Genomic DNA, 19972 nt, shown 5'->3' on the forward strand with positions numbered 1-19972 from the left:
ATAGTCTCCAATCTTTTCCTCCATCCCTGATATTTTTTATTTTGCTTGGTCAAACACATTGGTGGTACTTTGTGCTCTATATTTTATTTAGTTGGTTGGAATTTACATTTTCAACATCTCTGTTTGTTGTTGTTTCTCAACATCTATCTTTTTTGTTGAATTTTCTTCCTTGTCACTTTTCAATCTACATTGCCGATTTTCCATTTTTTTTTTCTGGCTGTTTCCTCTAAGTTGCTGACTTTCCTCCCCGGGTCTTAGATCAACTTCATCTGCTTGTTTGCAAACTATCTGAGGTCACTAATCATTTCACTGGTAACCTTTTATCCAACATTGTACCTACCGACTTCAGCATCTCCTGAATTCAGCCAGTGAGGGGTTATTATGGTCTCCTGGAGGCCATAATATGACTATACTGCTTTGTTTCTTGTGTTTCTGTGCATTGCTTGGCTTACCTGTTGGTTCTATTAGGGGATATTCTTATTGAGCAGCCATTTGAGAGCATTACTGCTTACACTGGAGAAAACAAAATGCTTTTGGACAAGGTTTCTCCGTGTGTGTGTGTGTGTGTGTGTGTGTGTGTGTGTGTGTGTGTGTGCTCGCGCGCAGATGGGCATTGTAAATGTGTGTGGAGACCAGAGGATAATGCCAGATGTTCCTCTGCCACTCTTTGATTTATTTCTTTGAGGTGAGTTTTCTGCTGGAAACTGGAGTTTAGTTTTCTTGTCATTTTCTGCGTAGGCTGGAAGCTAACAAGTCCTATGAATCCTGCTTTCTCCACAGGTTTGGGGTATAGGTGTGTGTGTGTGGCATGTGCTATATTGGTGCTGAGATCAGAACCTTGTCCTTAAACAAGTGCAGAAAGCCCCCTTAGCTGCTGAGTCACCTCTCTAGCCCTTGAGGCAGGCTTGGATTTCACCTCATCCACTTGTATCTCATGTATTTTTTCTACACTTTTTGTCTATCACTACCATTGTGAAGTTTTAAAGCTCTCCTTCCTCCCCTTTGCTATTAGAGCAATGTCTGTTTTTTCTTATTCTAATTTTCTCCTTTACCAGGTCACAAGAAAGCAGCTTTTAGTCCACCATGTTTTCCCAACTACTCTCCAGTTTGATATTTTTGTGGCAACTCACTTTGTCTAACACCATGTTCATTGTTTACTATGCAAGAATAGATAATTCACTTTCCAGGACAACTGGACAGTCCCTGTAGGTCCAGCAATTCTGGCTGTTGGCTGAAGAAAAGGCTTTTTCCTCAACAAAAAGATCTGACTTGAAAGTAAAAAGAAGTTCATGTCAGCTGTCAGGATTGAGGCCTTTCCCTGCTTACACATGCTGTTCCCTTGACTGACTCCTGTGAACATTGACATACTGTGTCATAGGAGAGAACAAGCAGTTCTTCAGTGGGATGTCATAACCCCAGTATCTCAGCCTCCCCCGTTTCCTCCAGATCTGAGTTCCAGAGTGGCTTGCATCTTCTTCAGACTGGCTTGCATCTTCTCATGCAGCTTGTAGGGGAGGGAAGACGTTCTGACATGTTCCTGACTGAGTTTGAATGATGTCTGCAGCAACAGGATGAGGCAGGTCCACACTGTGTACACTGGAGACACAGCAGCCCCTCTCTCTTCTAGGGTGAAGATCCCCTGGGAGCCATTCACTTGAGAGGCTGTGTGGTGACATCAGTGGAGAGCAATCACGATGGTAAGTATGAATTCCCGTGAGAGGGAAATGTGTCTACTGCTACTTTACACCTGTGCATATTGAACTAATCAATCAGTCATCAAGCACATGCATGCACAAATTTACTGTCAGGAAACTTTGGAGGGAATACGTGTCATTCCTTCCAAAGAGCTGGCCTGCCTTTCAGAACTTGGGAAATGGGAGAAGTTTTGTGGATGCCTTGACTGTGACACTGAAAAATGCTAGAAAAATCTATCACTTCCATTCTGGTTTCCATGAAGAGCTTGGCAGCAGCTCCTGATGCTGCAGGGTTCCTTAAAGGAGATCATGTGCTTATTTGTATAAGGAAATGTTCTGCAATAAACAGAGTACCTATCCAGTGAGGTGAGACGCTTAGTGGGAAGCACACCTGGGTACAGTGGGCTAGGTCTGTGCAACTCAGTCTGCCACATAGTGAAAGACCTCAGAAGAGGTACTTTCGTAGAAGGAGACCTGCACCCAGGAATCGGCGAAACCACGAACTTTGGATGCAAAAGCAAGAGGTTTTATTGATGGCGCGCGTACCCGGGGACTTAGCTTTTGTTAGGCCAAGCCCCGAGCCAAGGGAGAGGGGTCCTTATATAGCTAAAAGCACAGTGCAGGAGTGAAAAGCATAGTTACAGGGATTCTATTGGACAATTTAATGAGGTACAGAGTTATTTTAGGTCAGTATATTCTCAAGGTCTGTACCTGGTACAACAGACCCAATTCCCCACTCCGCGTCCAGATGGCTGACCTTGGGACGGAGGTTCCCCATCGGGCGGGGGTGCGGGGACGGGGGGCGCCCTCTCCCCGCTCGGCCCCAGCCCCAGGGCGCGGCGCCAGGCGGGCGGGCCTGGGTCGCAGGCCCCGCCTGGGTGAACCGGCTTGGGAGGGAGCCAGCCGCCAGGCGTGTGGGTGCGCGTGTACGGGAGTGTCACCGAGAGAGAACCAGCCAGGGGGCGGGGTCTTTCAATAGCACACTGTGGGCATGCCACCCTGCCGGGTCTCAGTTCCTGCTCTGAAAACAAGGGACTGCACCAGGTGATTTCTGTTCTGTTGCACTCACATGCCTATGACTGACACATGGATTAGCCATTTGGCTGTCACTGCCTTGTTAGGTATACAGTCACTGGAGATGCAGTTTCCACAACCCAGCCCTTTTTTTTTCCTGTCACTTGTCAGACTTTTTTCCTGTGTTGTTATAAAAATCACATTTTGAACACAAAATTATAGAGAATACTATGCAACAATTACCAAATTTCAACAGGCATCACTATACAGTAATTTGTTTGATATGTGCTTGTCTGTCTGATACTTTATCTTGAATCAAATGAGGACATTTCATCTTGAAATTTTGGGTTTATTTGCTTTTTTATCTTTCTTTAAGAGCTCAGACTTAGCTCTTAATTTAGACTATATTTGCAAGACTAATGTTAGATCTGCCTTGGATTCATTATATATGCATGCTTCTGGATATAAATATATGTGCATTTTAATACAATGTATATTGAGATTGACTCTTGGCTTATATTATGAGTAAAACAAAGGTACCCCTTAAACACCATCAGAAGTTACTCAAGAGATACTATTGGTGTGCAAAGACAAGAAATTTAGTTTACTTACACATTGTGAAAGAAAATGTTTCTCCTTGAGTATTTTACATGTTTCTTAATGATCATACTACATAGCTATCTTTACAAATACTGAATGTATCCTTAGGCAATAAATATGAATGCAGACTTTGCTCAAGACACTTAGAAACAGTCATTTCATGGCTGGGGGAGGAGGTGGACAGGAGAGTTTCTGGGGCCCACATGTTATTTTACTTTCTCTCTCACCAGGCAAGAAGAGCGATGATGAGAACCTTTTTGAGATTATCACAGCTGATGAAGTTCACTACTACCTGCAAGCAGCCGCTCCCAAGGAGCGTACTGAATGGATCAAAGCTATCCAAGTGGCCTCACGGACTGGGAAGTAAGGACAATGCTAAATCCTCATAGCCTCCTGAGGGAAGCCCTTGCATGCATAAGCTCAGTCCATGACTTGTCCACGTCTATGACAATTCAACCAGAAAGAACTAGGAGTAGGAAGAGTTTGCCTGCATGTAACTGTGTGCCATATAATGTTATCTGCACTATTCAACTCACTCTAGTCACTCCACCCCTGTCTGTCCCACAAGCCATATAGCGAGCTATGTGGGTAGGCTACATAGATCTTCCAGGCCTTTTGGAGCCTCTCATGGAAAATGAAGGCATGGGCTAGGGTATCTCCGAAATCCTTGCTAGTTTTTTTTTTAAGCCAAATAGCAAATAAATACATAATGCTCTGTGATTATAATTTCCATGGAAGTGAAACTGCCTCCAATTGTCCTGATGGTATCCTTTTAGGGCCAAGTTGTTGTTCTCAGCTCTCATGACATGTGGCAGGTCTTAGACATTGCTTGTCTTTGAAACTGTTGCCAAGCTGTACTGAGAACACTAAGAATGACCTTCTGTGCCCTAGTCATTTAGCTGTTGCTCTTTGCTGAGATTATGTGAAGTAATGAGGTAGCATGTTTGCTCTCCCGTCTGCTCACTCAGACACTTCTCAAGAGCAGCTTTCTGTCTTCGGTGACTTTCTCCAGCCTTGGCTGTTCTAAGTCCTGAGAACTTAGAACTTAGAAATTCCTTAGTCAAGGAAGCTAGGGGCAGCTGAGGGTCTTTCCAGGAGCTGAAGCTGTTTAGATAAAGGTCTGAAAGTCTCCCTTAGTTCTTTTCTGGAGTATTATGCATCACTTCTTATAGCTAGAAGGCAACCCCTAAGCCATTTGAGGTTCCCTTGAAGTATACAGAAAAGTGGTTCATGCGGGTTCCTTGGGTGTGAGAAAGGCCTGGGCAGCTGTCTGCCTAGTGTGTCTCTCTGCCTAGTGTGGACAGGACTGAACTGAAAGGCAAGCTGAAGGCCTGGAATGTATGCAGAGCTTGTGGTGGAAGCTGTTAAAGTCATGGAGCTCCTTCAAATCTCCCAATCTCAGTACCATACAGTTCTGTAGCCTTAAGTGCCAGCAGCATCCATTTGGGCTCTGAGAGCTTCCTGGTCCTGTTCAAAATAGAAACTAGTTTGCAGTTTTTCACTTTGACTAATCACTAATTACTCTTCTCCCAAAGTATAAAACAAAGTATTGAATCGAATGAGAATTTTCTTTTTTAAATTATTTATTATTATTATTAATGTTCATGGGTGTTTTGCCTGCATGTATGAATGTGTACTGTGTGCTATGCTTGCTTCCTGTCAAGGCCAGAAGAGGGTGTTAGATCCCCTCATGCTGGAGTTGTGGATGCTTGAGCTCCCATGTGGATGCTGGGAATTGAACCCAGGTCCTCTGGAAGAACAGCCAGTGCTCTCAAACACTGAGTCACCATGCTAGCCCTAAGACTGTTTTTCTAACTCCAGATTTAGTTCTGTGGTCCCAGTAGAGTAAGGAGAGAACATTCTTGCTCCTCTTTTTCTTTTTCTTTCTTTCTTTCTTTTTTTTTTTTTTTGAGGTGGTACATTTCTTTAATCCCAGCATATAGGATGCAGACATGGGTGGATCTCAACCTGGTTTATTGTGAGTTCCAGGCCAGCCAGGAATACATATTGCTTGCTCCCCTTTTTCATGCTGTCCATTCCCCTGCACTGGCCATGAGGCTCTGCCTATTCCTAGGTTATTTTATTGATGGCCAAGAGGCAAAGGACTATCCTTTTCTTTGACTCTTCAGCACATTGTCTTTGCAGAATGCACACAACAGTTTATTTACAGCCAGACTTCACATAACGATCAATATAGAGTCAGCCTTATGTTTTGAAATCTATATGATTTAGCTCAGTGTTTTTTGGGTATGATTGCCTTTCTGTAATTGCTCTCCCTTTATGCAATTCACTTTCGTCTTCAGAGTAGTGTTTTATTTCTCAAACCATTTGCATACACCTGCCATTTAAAACAAAACAGAAGTCAGGGACTGATGACATGGCTCAGAATTTAAGAGCACTTGCTGCTCTTGCAAAGTACTGGGGTTCAGTTTCCAGGTCCACACAGTGGCTCACAACTGTCTGTAATTCCAGTTCCAGAGGATCCAACACTGTTTTCTGGCCTCCAAAGGAACTGCAGATACATGGGACACATTCATGCATACAGTCAAGCATTCATACACATAAAGCAAAAATAAATAAATCTTTTTTAGAAGTTAGTTTTCTGTAGGGTATAATAAAAACATGCCCACACTGAAGATGAGGTTTAAGGATAAGGCAGAGTATCCTTGTTTTTAACACACAACACCTCAACTCCAATCCTCAGACAAATAAAGGGATCCATTAAGTCCATATAAAGACTTCCTTCTTTCGGGCTGCTAAGCATTCTTCAAGTTCAACTGTATTGCAGCCTGGTGACAGCTTTCCCATGGGATTCCGGTTGCACAGTGATACCAGTGTGAGGAAAGGCCTGAAGAGTTGTCAAGGCTTCCTAAAGCGAGCAATTGCTTTTTCTGGGGGAGAAGCTAGCTGTCTTCTGACAAAACAGCCAATCACCGAATAAGTAAATGTGCTATTCATATCTGAACAACTTTTTGGCTTACAAATAAAGTCAGATCCTGTTGGACACAGCAATGATATAACAGACATGATCTGAACTCTGTCATGATAGCCCTGCCTTCACCCACTATGTGTGAAGGTTGTGGAAGCTGACGATTTTTCTTGCAGGACAGCTGATGCTGTCAAGAAAGACTCACCTTTTTTTTTTTTTTTTCAGTTTTCCAACTTAAAGTGGGAGGAAAACAGGTTGTTTGATTACCTACTGTAGATATATTAAGAAATAACATACAAACCAGGAATGGTGGCATATACATGTAGACCCAGAGCTTGTGAGGTCATGGCAGGAGGATTGTGAGGTTAGGGTTAGTCTAGGCAACATGGTGAGACCATGTCTAACAACCACTGAAATAAGGAAAGAAAGAAGAAAAGGAAGAAAAGATAATGAAAGTCGGTAATTCTTCTCATCTGATAGTGAGTCAGACAAATAAAACATCCACCTAAAAATGAAAATACATTTTGGATGACCAAATGTTTAAATCTTACAGCACAGAACACAGCACTGATTCAGGGATCAATGTTTAGTTACACACACACACACACTCACACACACACACACACACACACACACACACACACACACACACACACACACTCAGTGGCTACCCCTGCACCATAGTAAGTGACTTTCAAAACAGAATGAGGAACTTACTTGAATGAAGATATCAATAGTCGGTCAGTGCTCATTAGGAGACACTAAAGGAAGGTAAACAGAGGTTTAGGGTGCTGCTTTTGAACTCTTTGAAGAGTGAGGAAACACCTCTGTCCTTGACCTTTAGGGTAAAAAGAAAGTGGAAGAGTAATTGCACAACGTTTCCGGTTTTATTTTGTGTTCTCTAAATACAGGGTTTAAAAACCATGAAGGATGTGTTAGGAGAAGTAGAGGAAAGGGTAGTGGAAAAAGAAAGTAATGAGGAAGTTCAAAAAAAGTTAAAAGTTGCTTAAAAATAAACAGTGTGAAATTATACCCTCACGGTGTTTGGCCCAATTTCAGAGCAAAGGAAACAAAATGTAGAAGAGACACAGCAGATGGGAGGAGCTGTCCTGGGGAAGGACACAGGGGTGTTTGTGGGAAGGCTCCACAGAGCCTGGGGTGGGGGCTCAGCTGCAAGCCGGTGCCTTACTGTAGTCACAGCTGCGCTTAGAGTTAGCGTCTGTGTTAGTCACCATTTTGTCACTGTAACAAATGCCTCAGATAAATCGGTTTAGCGACAGAAAGGTTTCTTTCAGTTACACAGTTTTCATCCACACTTGGCTGACCTTTAGTTTGGGGCCTTTGATGACTAACTATCTCATGCTAGCAGGGAGCAGGTTCTGGTTGTGGGCGTGACTGGGAACTGAAAAGAAGAGTAGATGAGGGTTCTGAGGCCCTCATGTCCTCTCCAAGTGCTTACAGTGACTACAAGACCTCCTACTGGACCCCCTTAGAGATTCTCCTGTCTCTTAACACAGGAGCCCAAACCTTAGCCACATGGGCCTTTGGGGAACATCCAATTCAAACTGTGGCAGCCTCTTCCTGGCTAAAATGAAACTGGTGTTGCTATTAGGACCACACGAAACAACATGTATAAACAGCCTGGCAGGTGTGGACACACTACAAACCCTGACTTCCCTTCCTTTTATCCTTCTTGCATAGAAGACTTTCATGGTAATCTAAGCTAGCGGGTAATGGTTTTCAGTTTTTTAAATTCATATCAGAGTTGTGTAGAATTCTTTTGTTGAACCTTTCTGTACAAAACTTGCTCAAGATCCCTGGGCCTATAGTCAGAGGAGAGTCAAAGCCCAGCCTGCCTGACTTCTGAGTCCATGCACCTATACCCCATGTCTTGTGATATCTACTTGGCTCTTTACAGCTTTGGGTACCTATCTTGTTTCCATGGAAACCCTATTAACTCTGCCCTGGCCCCTGTCCTATCAGCTGCCCCAGCATTTCCTGTTAGCACATAGCCAACCCTGACTCTGGGTTCTAGGCTTCCTCTGCCTAAAGGGAAACCTTTCTGGTCAGAGGCTCCACTGGTTTTGAGGTTCCTGGGGTTTCTACTCTGTGACATGTTCTTGCAAAAACAATTTTTTTCTGGACAGATTAGGGTGTGTTTATAGACACATATATTGTGTGTGTACTTAAAAATGTTTTAAACTTCACTGTGAAGAGTAAAAAGCATTCACATGTATACAGGGAAAACCTGCTGCATGGATAAAATCCAAGATTTGTCCATAATAAGAAAAACATAACATAAGGTTAGGGGAATTTGCCCAAAGATGTGTGACTGGCAAATAAATACATGAAAAAAAATGCCTCGTATCATTAGCCACTGGGGAAATGCTAACCGGGGTCACAACAAGACAGCACTATAGACTTGGTGGGTTGCATTAACTAACAAAGAGTAACAGGCTGAGTTTTGAGAAGGATATGAAAAACCTGTACCTTTTCATAGTACAAGGAAAGTGCAATGGTATAGTCACTTTGAAGAACAGCCTGAGGAACTCATACCATTAAATACACACCATCTTCTCCACTCCTTGATATACATCCAAGAGAAATAAAAGCTTATGTTCATACAAAACTTTTAAAATTAATTTTTATTTAAATTAAAAACAATGTTATTTTACATATCAATCCCAGTTCCCTCTCCCTCCTGTCCTCCCATTCCCAGCACCAACTCCCCATCCCACCCCCATCCACTCCTCAGGGAGGGCGAGGCATTCCATTGGGGGATCATCAAAGTCTGCCACATCATTTGGGGCAGGACCTAGGCCCTCCCCCGTGTATTTAGGCGGAGAGAATATCCCTCCATAGGGAATAGGCTCCAAAAGCCCATTCATGTACTAGAGATAAATATTGGTTCCACTGCCAGAGGCCCCATAGAATGTCCAGGCTCCCCAACTGACACCCACATTCAGAGGACCTGGTTTGCTCTTAATGCTGGTTCTGCAGCTGTCAGCCTGGGGTTCCCATAAAAAACTTTTATGAGTGTTCATCATTTGCAGTTGTCAAAACAAAGATATTTGAAAGTTAATAGAAAAGCAAACCATATATTCATACAATGAAACATTATATAGCAACAAAAAAGAAGTGAACTCTTGGTATGTACAACATGGATAAACGACAAAACAAATGGACTTGTTGAAAAAAGGTATATATTGTATAATTGTAATGACATGAAATTCTAGAAAATGCACATTAATCTATAGTGACAGAAAAGAGATCAGTGGGCATTTGGGCATGAGGAAGAGGACAGAAAGGAGTGGGTAGAGGAAGCACAAAGGAAGAAGACCATGCTCGAGAGGAATGAATGAATGCCCTTATCTAGATGGCTGCACTAGTGTTACAGGTACACAGGAATGTCAGCACTTGCTAAGTTGTGATGGTACATGCCATTTTCTATGCATCAGGAGGCTCTGAGTAGTTGTGGAGTTGCCAACCCTTCCATATCACACTTGGCATTCTTGATGGAGTGGCTTGGGGAAAGGCAGCAGGATAGAAATTACCATCACTCATCTTTGGTGAGGTTGGAAGTACTGAGGATAAATGCGCAGAAATCAGGATGCTTTGGAAGTGTGATGTTCAGGCTGAGAGGTCTTGCTTTTTAAATATTCATCAGATGCTCCCCTCCATTGCCTTTAGCTTGACAGTCTTCCGGAAGCTGTCAGCCTAGGCTCCTGACTGCATAAGTACAGTGTGAAGACATTTGAGGCTCTCTTTACCAACTAATGACCTTCTGTGCTAGTAATGGTCCTCTTACTACACAGGAAGGGACAAGGTGAATGTAGAAGGAAGCGGTTTTCTGGTACTATGTGTGTGAGCCAGTGATAAAGTACTTGTATATCAAGTTTAAGGCCCTGGGTTCCGTCCCTAGCATCACCCAAAGAGCTGCCTTTTAAGACAACCCATACCTGAAACTTCTCAGGTCACCATATTTTGCTATGAATTGCTTCCTCATTTTGAAATTAGAATGTAGAAAAACGTTGTGTTATTTGAGATTTCTGGTCAGTTTTTGTTTAGTTTCTTTTAACTGGAGATGTTCCCCTGAATGGCAGCTCAGAGGAAACAGATTGCCAGATGTGTGCAGATTCATGAAGCTGGCCAAGCTCAAGAAAGACCAGAAGGAAGTCAGCAAAGTGGGGGGATGGTGAGCTCAAGTACTCAGGACCACAGTCCTCCCAACAAAACTTCTAGGCACACATCAACTGGGAAGGAAAATGATTTTAAATGATTCTGAATTTTTCTATTTTACCATAGCAGGGAGTTCATAACTTACAGTCATCAACCAGGCCAAATCTTCTCCTTTCCTGCATATGAACCTGTAACATTGAGATAACTACACCTACATTGCATCATGATGCGAGGATTAAATACAATAAAGAAAACAATGCTGCTTTTCATAGTCCTTATACTCGTAGTCTGGTGATTTCCTAAAGTGGGGATATGAAAATTGTGGACTGTGATATGCAACCAACCCGTGTTGGAGACAGAGGGAGCAGGAAACAAGTGATGTATTTTATGAGTTTACAGTTGTGGTTGCATCACTATCACCCTAACTATGCGGATTCAGTGTCCTTATAAGAAGTAAGGGAGCAGAAATGAACCCATGACCTTACTCTTTGACATCTCATCAAACACCCATTTTTCTTTTTTAGATTCTGCATCTTCAAGGTCAATAGGTATAAACAGAACTATCAGAAACAGAATCTTATTTTACCATCCCATTAAGGGTCCAGATGAGTGTCAGAAGTGGCATGTTATGTCATGTCATGTCACGTCAAAGCGGCATATAATGTCACTGTGGATCTTTCCTTTACTGTCAGTGTATTAACATATAAGGGAAATAACATTGTGGCCATTGTGACTGTTTTATCTGTGGATTACACCTGAGGCAGTGTAAGAGCAGAACACCCAGGGCCTGGTTTGCTCATTTGTTTCTTGTCTCAGTGACTGACCCAGATGGTTGGCAGTGTGCCTTCTTCCCTTATCTGGGAGGCCTTTCAAATTCTCTTTGGCTACTACATGAAGAATAGACTACAGAGGGTAAAAGGTGAAGCTGGAAATATGATGAGAAGCTGATGAATAATTCATTCAAGAAACAACCATGACTTAGGCAAAACAAGTTAGTCCTGCATAGGTAAGGAGGGGTCCCATTTGGAATACATATTGGTGGTAGTATCATTAACAGGATGTAATGGGGAATGTGTAAGAAAAAAGACAAATGGAGGGTGATTCTTACATAATACTCAGGGTACCGGATAAGAAGTGCAACTATTTGCTGAGGAAGGAAGAGGGAGAGATGTGGATTTCTTAGTACATCCTATTAAGACTACCACCAATAAATATTCCAAATGGGATTCCTAACATGCAGAGGACTACCTTGTCTGGTCTAAGTCACTGTTGTTTCTTAAACTAATTGTTCATCAGCTTCTCATCCTATTTCCATATAGAGTGGTAGCATATAGGACTGGGGGTTTGCTTTCTTACATAGGACATGCATTGAGTCATTTAAGTAGAGGGTAGGTTCAAGGAAACCGGAGGAACCAGGTGAAAGATGTCTTTTCTAGTGGAGAACTGAGTGCGTGTGGATTGATTGCAGGGTTATGCTGAGTTTGAAGGCAGTGAGAAAAACCCCTGACCTCGAATTGCTGTTTGGAGAATGGAAGCTGAGACCTTAGCAAAGGGGAATAAGATGTAGGTACTTAGATATGGCTAGTTAGAAAGTAATGGGGCAAAAGTCCAAGTTCTGGGACAAAACACAAGAATCTACTGGAGTCTCATACTTTGTGCTTGTGTAGTTTTCTCTTTGTGGCATGTGTCTGCTTACAGCTCCAATATGATTGCTGTTGCTGTAACACAGTTGTGAATATAAGCCCCCAAATCGAGGCTGTCAGTGCAAGTTTCTTCCAACTGCACTTGAATAGAAGCTAAACAACTTCGAGATCCTCCACATTCTGGTGTGGCACAAATTTAAATGAGCACTGGGGAATACGATCCTGAGTGCACAGGATTCATGTGTCAGGTGGCAGGTACATGCAGGATAAAAATACTACATACTTATGTATTTGGTAAATATGCCTTTTTCAAAGTTTATCTGTAGGTTGCACTTGAAATATAACAATGCTGTATCTATGTGTGAGAGAATATTGAGGGTCCCAGTCTATATTTATTTATTTATTTATTTATTTATTTATTTATTTATTTATTTATGTTTTATTTTTCGAGACAAGGTTTCTCTGTAGCTTTGCAGCCTGTCCTGGAACTTGCTCTGTAGACCAGGCTGTTCTTGAACTTGCAGAGATCTTCTGGGATTAAAGTTATGGGCCACCATGCTCAGCTTCCTGTCTGTCTTCTTAAGAACCATTTGTCTTCCCTGAGGGATTGATGAGGCGCTGGAGTTATCTTGTGGGATGGACGGTTTGTTTGCAAGGGTAAAGATGGAATAGCTTGTGTGGGCACAGGACTGCTGGCAAGTCTTCTTGGGGACATACTCATTATTATTATTACTTGATGAATGACATGTTTCCTGTCATTTGTGAACAGCCATTTATAGGACTGTAGCCTGGACCAGGAACAATGTCACATATATTGTTATAAGTGTCTCTTTATTTCAAACTCATACTAGACCTTCTTTGTCATGGTTGAACAGGTGAGGATACTGAGGATCATCAAGATGAACCTGCCTGGCTGAGATTCTACAACCAGGAAAACAGATGGAATTCAAGACCTGATTCTGAATGTTTAATTGGCATTTTGTTTTGTCTTCACTTTCCTCACATGCTTCATGGGTGTATAATTTTAATCTACTCTTTATTTAATATTCCCTGTATCAAGAACTCTCCAGAGTTGTAAGGATGTTATTCTCCTCAGTACTCAAATAAAATGATATCATGTCTGTACAACTTGCCATGGGAAGTCTGGAGACATCACAAATTTTCCCAAAATTTCCAAGCTTAGAGAAGAACTAGCCCTCTAATCCCTCCTCATTCTGAGCTCCCACTCCTGTTTCATTATCACCTGCCCCCTTAACAGAATAATTACCACAATATTCCATGTAAAACCCCAGCCTACATGTGCATCTTGACCTCCCACCCTCTGCTCAATGTCATGTCTCTAGATGTACAAGAATGTCAGCTGGGTTCTTAGAGAAGCTGATCCTAAGGTAGGATAAAGTATGAAAGACATTTATTGTGAAGGGGACATTCCTAAAATAGACAAAAGTGCAAGGATGTAGAGATTGGGTGAGGAAACTCCAATGAAAATATAGTAACAGTTGCCCCAGAAAGAATAGAAAAGGGCCACCTTCCCCTGGCAGAGCTTTGAACAATATATCAGGTGCTCTGTCTTTGGTGGGGATGTGAACCAAGGTGATAATAGATTAAGAAGAGTAGTGAATGGTCTGTCTACTGTTCAGACTGAAGGATCAGAGCCAAGGGGTTCTAGGGAGAAGCATATGGATGCATGTCTGGGAGTGGGAGGAAAGTGTGAAGATTTGTGTGTCATATCCTAATATCCTCAGAAGCTTCCACCCCCAAAATCATGTGTCCTGTTGTGTGAATAGGCCCTTGTGTGCAATTACCACAGCTCTAGCATAAAGGATGCAGCAATGGGGTGGCCACAGTGGTGGATATAGGGGCCACATACAGGGGCAACAGCACTGGCTTCTACTTTCCAAGGCTGATTAAGCTATTGCCACCTCTGAGTGTCCAGCATGTGAGCAGTGAAGACCAGTGCTGAGCACTGCGTGTCACTCTTGAAGGAGATCGATAAGTCATTTGGTAAGTTGGCTACAGTTCATTCAGAATGTTTTGTCCTCACAAGAACAGACTCTGATTTCAGCTACAGATTTCTCTTTCTTTTTCAGGGTGCTCAATCTGTAGACAAAGGGTTCACATACTATAACATCTATTTAGAAAGTTCTTATAGTTGGAAAAAGAAAATGAGGAAATAGACTCTTAGATGGGTTTAACTTATGTCTAGCAATTCCTCAATCACATTATCTTCTTAAGCTTCCACTTAGTTCACTAATTTGCCATCCTTAATACATGTTAAGATCATCTTTTTTTTTTTTCTTTTTGGTTTTTCGAGACAGGGTTTCTCTGTGGCTTTGGAGGCTGTCCTGAACTAGCTCTTGTAGATCAGGCTGGTCTCGAACTCACAGAGATCCATCTGCCTCTGCCTCCCGATTTCTGGGATTAAAGGCGTGCACCACCATTGCCCGGCAAGATCATCTTCTTATAGATTCATATTTCTGTGTTTAGGACAGAACCCTACCATTTATTGTCCAGAATCATCCCAAGAGCTTCCAAATGGGCTTCCCTATCCCACAATCATATTCCTATCTGCTTCTTATAGTTTAGCCCTAAATCCCATGTGAAATGAAGGTCCCTTAAATAGTTAATGCTGCTTATCTTCCAAACCCCAGCTTCCCTCCAACTGTTCCATTGCTTGTGCAATGGGATCCAGTGCTGGTGAACTGTAATGTTACTAATGTCAACTTGACTAGTATGGATTGCAGAAACCAACATGCCTTCTGGGGGGAAGGATGGATCCTGGAGGAGAGGAGGCCAAATCCTGAAAATGAACTGTTTTCCATCTCAAAAGTCCCGTCTTTGTACAGAGCCAGGGGCTCACATGGCTGGGCAGTGTGTTCAGGGACAGAGCCTGTGCAAACTCTAGGCTGCCGCACAAAACTCTGCTGGTCCTACATGGCAGCGACATGCTCTCCCATCCATTGAAGGCTCTCCTTCCCCTGTTACCTCTGTTGCATCTCTAGTTCTGCCTCTCTCTACTGTACACCCGCTGTTTCATTCCTCCACCTTGCCCACTTCTCCATCGCATGTTTATTCCTCAAAGTGACATTGCAAACTGCAGCATGTCACACAGTATATGTTTTATTCAGCTTTATATGCGAATACTCTTTGCAACCAGATATTGGTTTGGTTCAAGGTTTCTAGTTTCTGAAGAACCATAAATACTGAACCATTACCCAGACTCCTCTGGGATAGCTTGCTGTTGCCCAGAGTGAGAATGATCTTTCAGTTGGGCAGGACATCTGAGGTCAGATCAGCTCTAGCTCCAGGTCACCACACACTTATTTTGGTGGAGTTTTTCAACAGGCCTGCCAGCTCCCCAATAACCATACAGAGACTTATTATCAATTATAACTGCTCAGGTGATGGCTCAGGCATGTTACTAACTAAATCTTACAACTTAAATTAACCTGTATTTCTTATCTATGCTCTGTCACGTGTTGGTACCTTCTTTTTCAGCATGGCATATTCATCTTCCTGCTTCCTCTGTGTCCGGCTGGTGACTCCGCCCTCCTTCTTCCCAGTGGTCTCAGTTTGGCTTTCCCACCTAACAACTTCCTGTCAAGCTATTCTTCAGTCAGCTCTTCACATCTTCACAGTGTACAAAAGGATTATTTCACAGCATACCTATCTCATGGTGTAATGCTCATGGTGGAGGCTGCCCAGAGGCTCACCATGCACAGCATTGTGTTTGCAGCTTGTGGGCAGTACCTCAGACCCATGCGCCCTTCTTCTCAGCAGGGCCAGCAGCAGGGCTCCATGCTGTCCTCCCTGTCTTCAGTGCCCCCACCTCCCACCATATATCCCTCATTCTCTACCCTTCATTCCCCCATGGGCATCAAGCAACACTGTGGCTTGTGTTCTTCTAGTCAAGTGAACAGCCTCAGTGGCTCCATGCTACAAGCTGGCACTCATCAATGCTACGTTCTTTGTCCACTGAGGCCATGTTCTCCCATAATACTCCCATCCCCTTCTGCATCACACCTCTAGTTTCACTGTTCTCAGCCGAAAACATCTGCTCCACCATCTTTACTTCTACTTTTGTGGAACCACTTTTTAAAAACATCTTCCCATCAGGCCTGCCTTTTAAAAAATTGTTCCAATGAGGGCTCTATAGACTCCTTCTTATAGGAGGGATTTCATGAGGTGGGAGGAGACTCTGCCTTGGCAGTGGCATCTCTCATCCGTGCATCCAGCCCTGAATGGTCGCTGTAGGTCATCAGCTGCCGCCTGGTGCAGGACTCTCAGAGCTAGGGATGATAGGAGACTTGACTGCGTTTCCACCTCTAGCCCGTCAGAGGAGCTGTGTGTTCCATGGCCATCTTGGCTCTGACTCCTCTCTTCTGCTTTTTAAAGAAATTGCCGGTTTGTGGCTTGCGATGATACAAACCTACTGTCTCACAGCTTTGGAGATTGTAAGTCCGAACTGGGTCTCAAGGTTGAACAAGGCCTCATTCCTTGATGGAGTGCTAGGAGAGAATCAACTTTCTTACTTTTTAAAGTTTATAGAAACAGCCTCATTCCCTGACTAGAAAGTCCCTGAGATGGCCAGTTTTTGTCAACCTGACTAGACCTGGAATCAACTAAAATGCAACCTTCTGGGCATTGCTGGGAAGGGCTTTTTTTTTTTTTTTTTTTTGGTAAAATTATTTGAAATGTAAAGATCCACCCTAAAGGTGGTGGCACCTTCTAGAGGTCCCAGATAAAAGGACATGGAAGAGGAAAGTGTGGCCTGCTTGTCCTAGTCTTGCTGACTAGCCCAGATCTTCTACTGTGGCTGCTTTCCTTAACTGACATTAGAACCAGCATCTTTGTGTTCCCCATACTGACTGAAGACCAGCATCAGTTCCAGATTTGTTCATGCCTTTCTTGCCAGACTGGGAAGCCAGAGACACCTCTTCTTGTGAATTGAGCTACTACTGGATTCTTGGCTGCTCCAGAGTGAGACAGCCATTGTTGAACTACCTGGATCTTACTGTATAATTCGATCCAATAAAACCCTTCTTAATATAAATCCATTTAATCATTTCTGTCCTTCTAGAGAATCCTAATCCAGACCCTCCCAATTTCATAGCCAGTGCTATGCTAGGATTACAGATACAAACCATTAGACCTGGCTTCTTGGCTAATTTTAAAAGCAAGATTTTATTTTATTTCCTTTTTTGATAGCCAATTGATACCATTTCGCTGGTTTAACTCATCTGCCTCAGTTCCTTCAATTTGAAGAAGTTGGTGGAGGTCCAGGATACTTTCTATATTGGTTGCATTTGTGTGTGTGTGTGTGTGTGTGTGTGTGTGTGTGTGTGTGTGTGTGTGTACACAATACCTGGCAAGAGCAGTCAATATAAGGAAGGGGAGATATACTTTGGTTCCTGGTTTCAGAGAGTTTCAATCTATCACAATGGAAAAGGCAGCTCAAAACATGGCAGTGGGGAGTATATGACATAGACTGTTTACACAGTGGTGGAGCAGGAAACAGAAAGTGGGCCAGAGCCACGGGTCAGGTCCAACATTCAAAAGCCTACCCCTAGTTACTTACTGTCCTCAAAGTAGGTCCCCCATTCCAAAGACGACATGGAGCCAAGCCTCAGCTTCTTTCTATGACCTCTTCAGTCCTGAAGCTTCTACTGCAACTGAAGCTGCACCTTTACCAATGGCCTCCTTTGGACACACATACACACACACACACACACACACACACACACACACACACACACACGTATATATACTAACATACATGTATATGTAGCAGCAATTAAAGAAAAAAAGGCCATGAATTTTAAAGAAAACAAGGGCACATGGGACAGTAATGGAGGGAGAATGGAAAGGAGGGAATGATATAATTATAACCTCTAGAAGTAAACTTATTTTTTAAAGCCACACTCTTTTGACCAGGAAGCTTCCAATTGCTAGCTGCTATAAATGCCTTAGTTAAGCCAGGTGTTGGTGGTGCATGCCTTTAATCCCAGCACTTGGGAGGGAGAGGCAGGCAGATCTCTGTGAGTTCGAGGCCAGCCTAGTCTCCAGAGCAAGTGCCAGGATAGGCTCCAAATCTACACAGAGAAACCCTGTCTTGAAAAACAAACAAAAAATGCCTTAGTTAAGATATTCCTGTGGCATAATCACTTTTAAATGCAGTTTTGAACATAGGTTTCTGTGACAACTTGAAGTTACTGCAGTGTTTTATCAATAGTATAAACATTCAAAGTCACAATAGGAATTTTTAGTACTCAAAACATGTTTTACTATTAAGTGAGAAAATTAAAGCAGATATCAGGTCTGCTCTCTTAAAAAAGGAAAAGGTCTCTGGGACTAATATCAAAATATTACCCCCAATAACTACACCCACAATGCCTTGGTAACTTTCCTCTGTCTGGGAGAAAAAGGCTATTCACACTTCTGAGACAATGTTTCTCAATGTTTACCATCAAATTTAAGAAACATTTGTATGTCTGAATATGTACCTTTGCCTCACCAGGGATATGTTCTGGTATTACAGTTCTGGTATTACACTAGCAGCTGCTTCATCTCCCTCTCTAAACTCCTGGTTTTCATTTAGGTGAAATGAAAATGAGTTTTTTTTTTTTTTTTTTTTTTTCCGAGACAGGGTTTCTCTTGTGGCTTTGGAGGCTGTCCTGGAACTAGCTCTTGTAGACCAGGCTGGTCTTGAACTTACAGGGATCCACCTGCCTCTGCCTCCCGAGTGCTGGGATTAAAGGCGTGCGCCACCACCGCCCGGCCTGAAAATGAGTATTTTTATTGTTTTTTCGCCACAGATATTTAAAATAGTCTTTTAATAAAATATACTATTGCCCAATCCATATTATAGAAATAAAGCAAAAGAATGAAAAAAAATTTATTATTATTATTATTATTATTATTATTATTATTATTATTATTATTGTTTTAGTGCTTGCACCATGACATGTGCCAAGATCAGAGGACAGCTTTGTGGAGGTGTGTGTGTGTGTGTGTGTGAACATGTGTGTATGTGAACGTGTGTGAACGTGTGTGTGTGTGTGTGTGTGTGTGTGTGTGTGTGTAAACTTGTGTGCCTGCACCAGGCATGTGCCGAGGTCAGGGGACAGCTCTGTGGAGTGGTCCACTCTTCCCATCTTTATGTGTGGTGAGCACCTTTACCTCGTGATCATCTTGTGGAATCTGCAATGAAATCTTGAAAACATCTGATATTTTCTTCAGTGGATGTGGATAGAATGAGGAACTCGCAGCTTTCAATCAAGCCCTTTGAGTTTCATTTGAATATTGTTCCCTCTGCTGGTGGCAAAGATGATGCACAATGTGCTTTTAGAGCCAGTCTGGAGGACTAGGTTTTTTAAAAAATTACTTTTTATTAAAATTAAAAACAATCTTATTTTACATACCAATCCCAGTTCCCATCCTCCCAATCCTTCCTTAATCCCTATCTCACCCCCTATCCACGCTCTAGGGAGGGTGAGGCCTCCCATGGGGGATCACAAAAGTCTGTCACATCATTTGGGGCAGGATCTAGATCTTCCCCCATGTATCTGGGGGAGAGAGTATCCCTCCATGGGGAATGTCCTCCCAAAGCTCATCCATACATTAGAGACAAATACTGGTTCCACTGCCAGAGGCTCCATAGGCTGCCCAGGTCACCACAACTGACACCCACGTTCAGGGGGCCTGATTTGGTCCTATGCTGGTTCCCCAGCTGTCAGACTGGGGTCCATGAGCTCCCACTTGCTCAGGTCAGCTGTTTCTGTGAGTTTCCCCAGCATGGTCTTGACCGCTTTGCTCATCACTTTTCCCTCTCTACAACTGGATTCCAGGAGTTTGGCTCAGTGCTTAGCTGTGGATCTCTGCTTCTGCTTCCATCAGCTACTGGATGAAGGCTC

General features: G+C 42.9%; 1 protein-coding gene across 1 annotated transcript in view; it reads left to right on the top strand.

Annotated features, from left to right (window-relative positions):
* Window positions 1–3675, top strand: part of Plek (pleckstrin) — a 34310-nt gene extending 30635 nt beyond the window's left edge. The window contains exons 8-9 of the mRNA XM_027388081.2: window positions 1628–1697; window positions 3539–3675. Coding sequence (XP_027243882.1) covers window positions 1628–1697; window positions 3539–3675 — 207 coding nt within the window. The remainder of the gene's footprint in view (window positions 1–1627; window positions 1698–3538) is intronic.
* The last annotated feature ends 16297 nt before the right edge of the window (window positions 3676–19972 follow it).

The sequence above is a fragment of the Cricetulus griseus genome (genome assembly GCF_003668045.3).
Source record: "Cricetulus griseus strain 17A/GY chromosome 1 unlocalized genomic scaffold, alternate assembly CriGri-PICRH-1.0 chr1_1, whole genome shotgun sequence".
Lineage (NCBI taxonomy): Eukaryota > Metazoa > Chordata > Mammalia > Rodentia > Cricetidae > Cricetulus > Cricetulus griseus.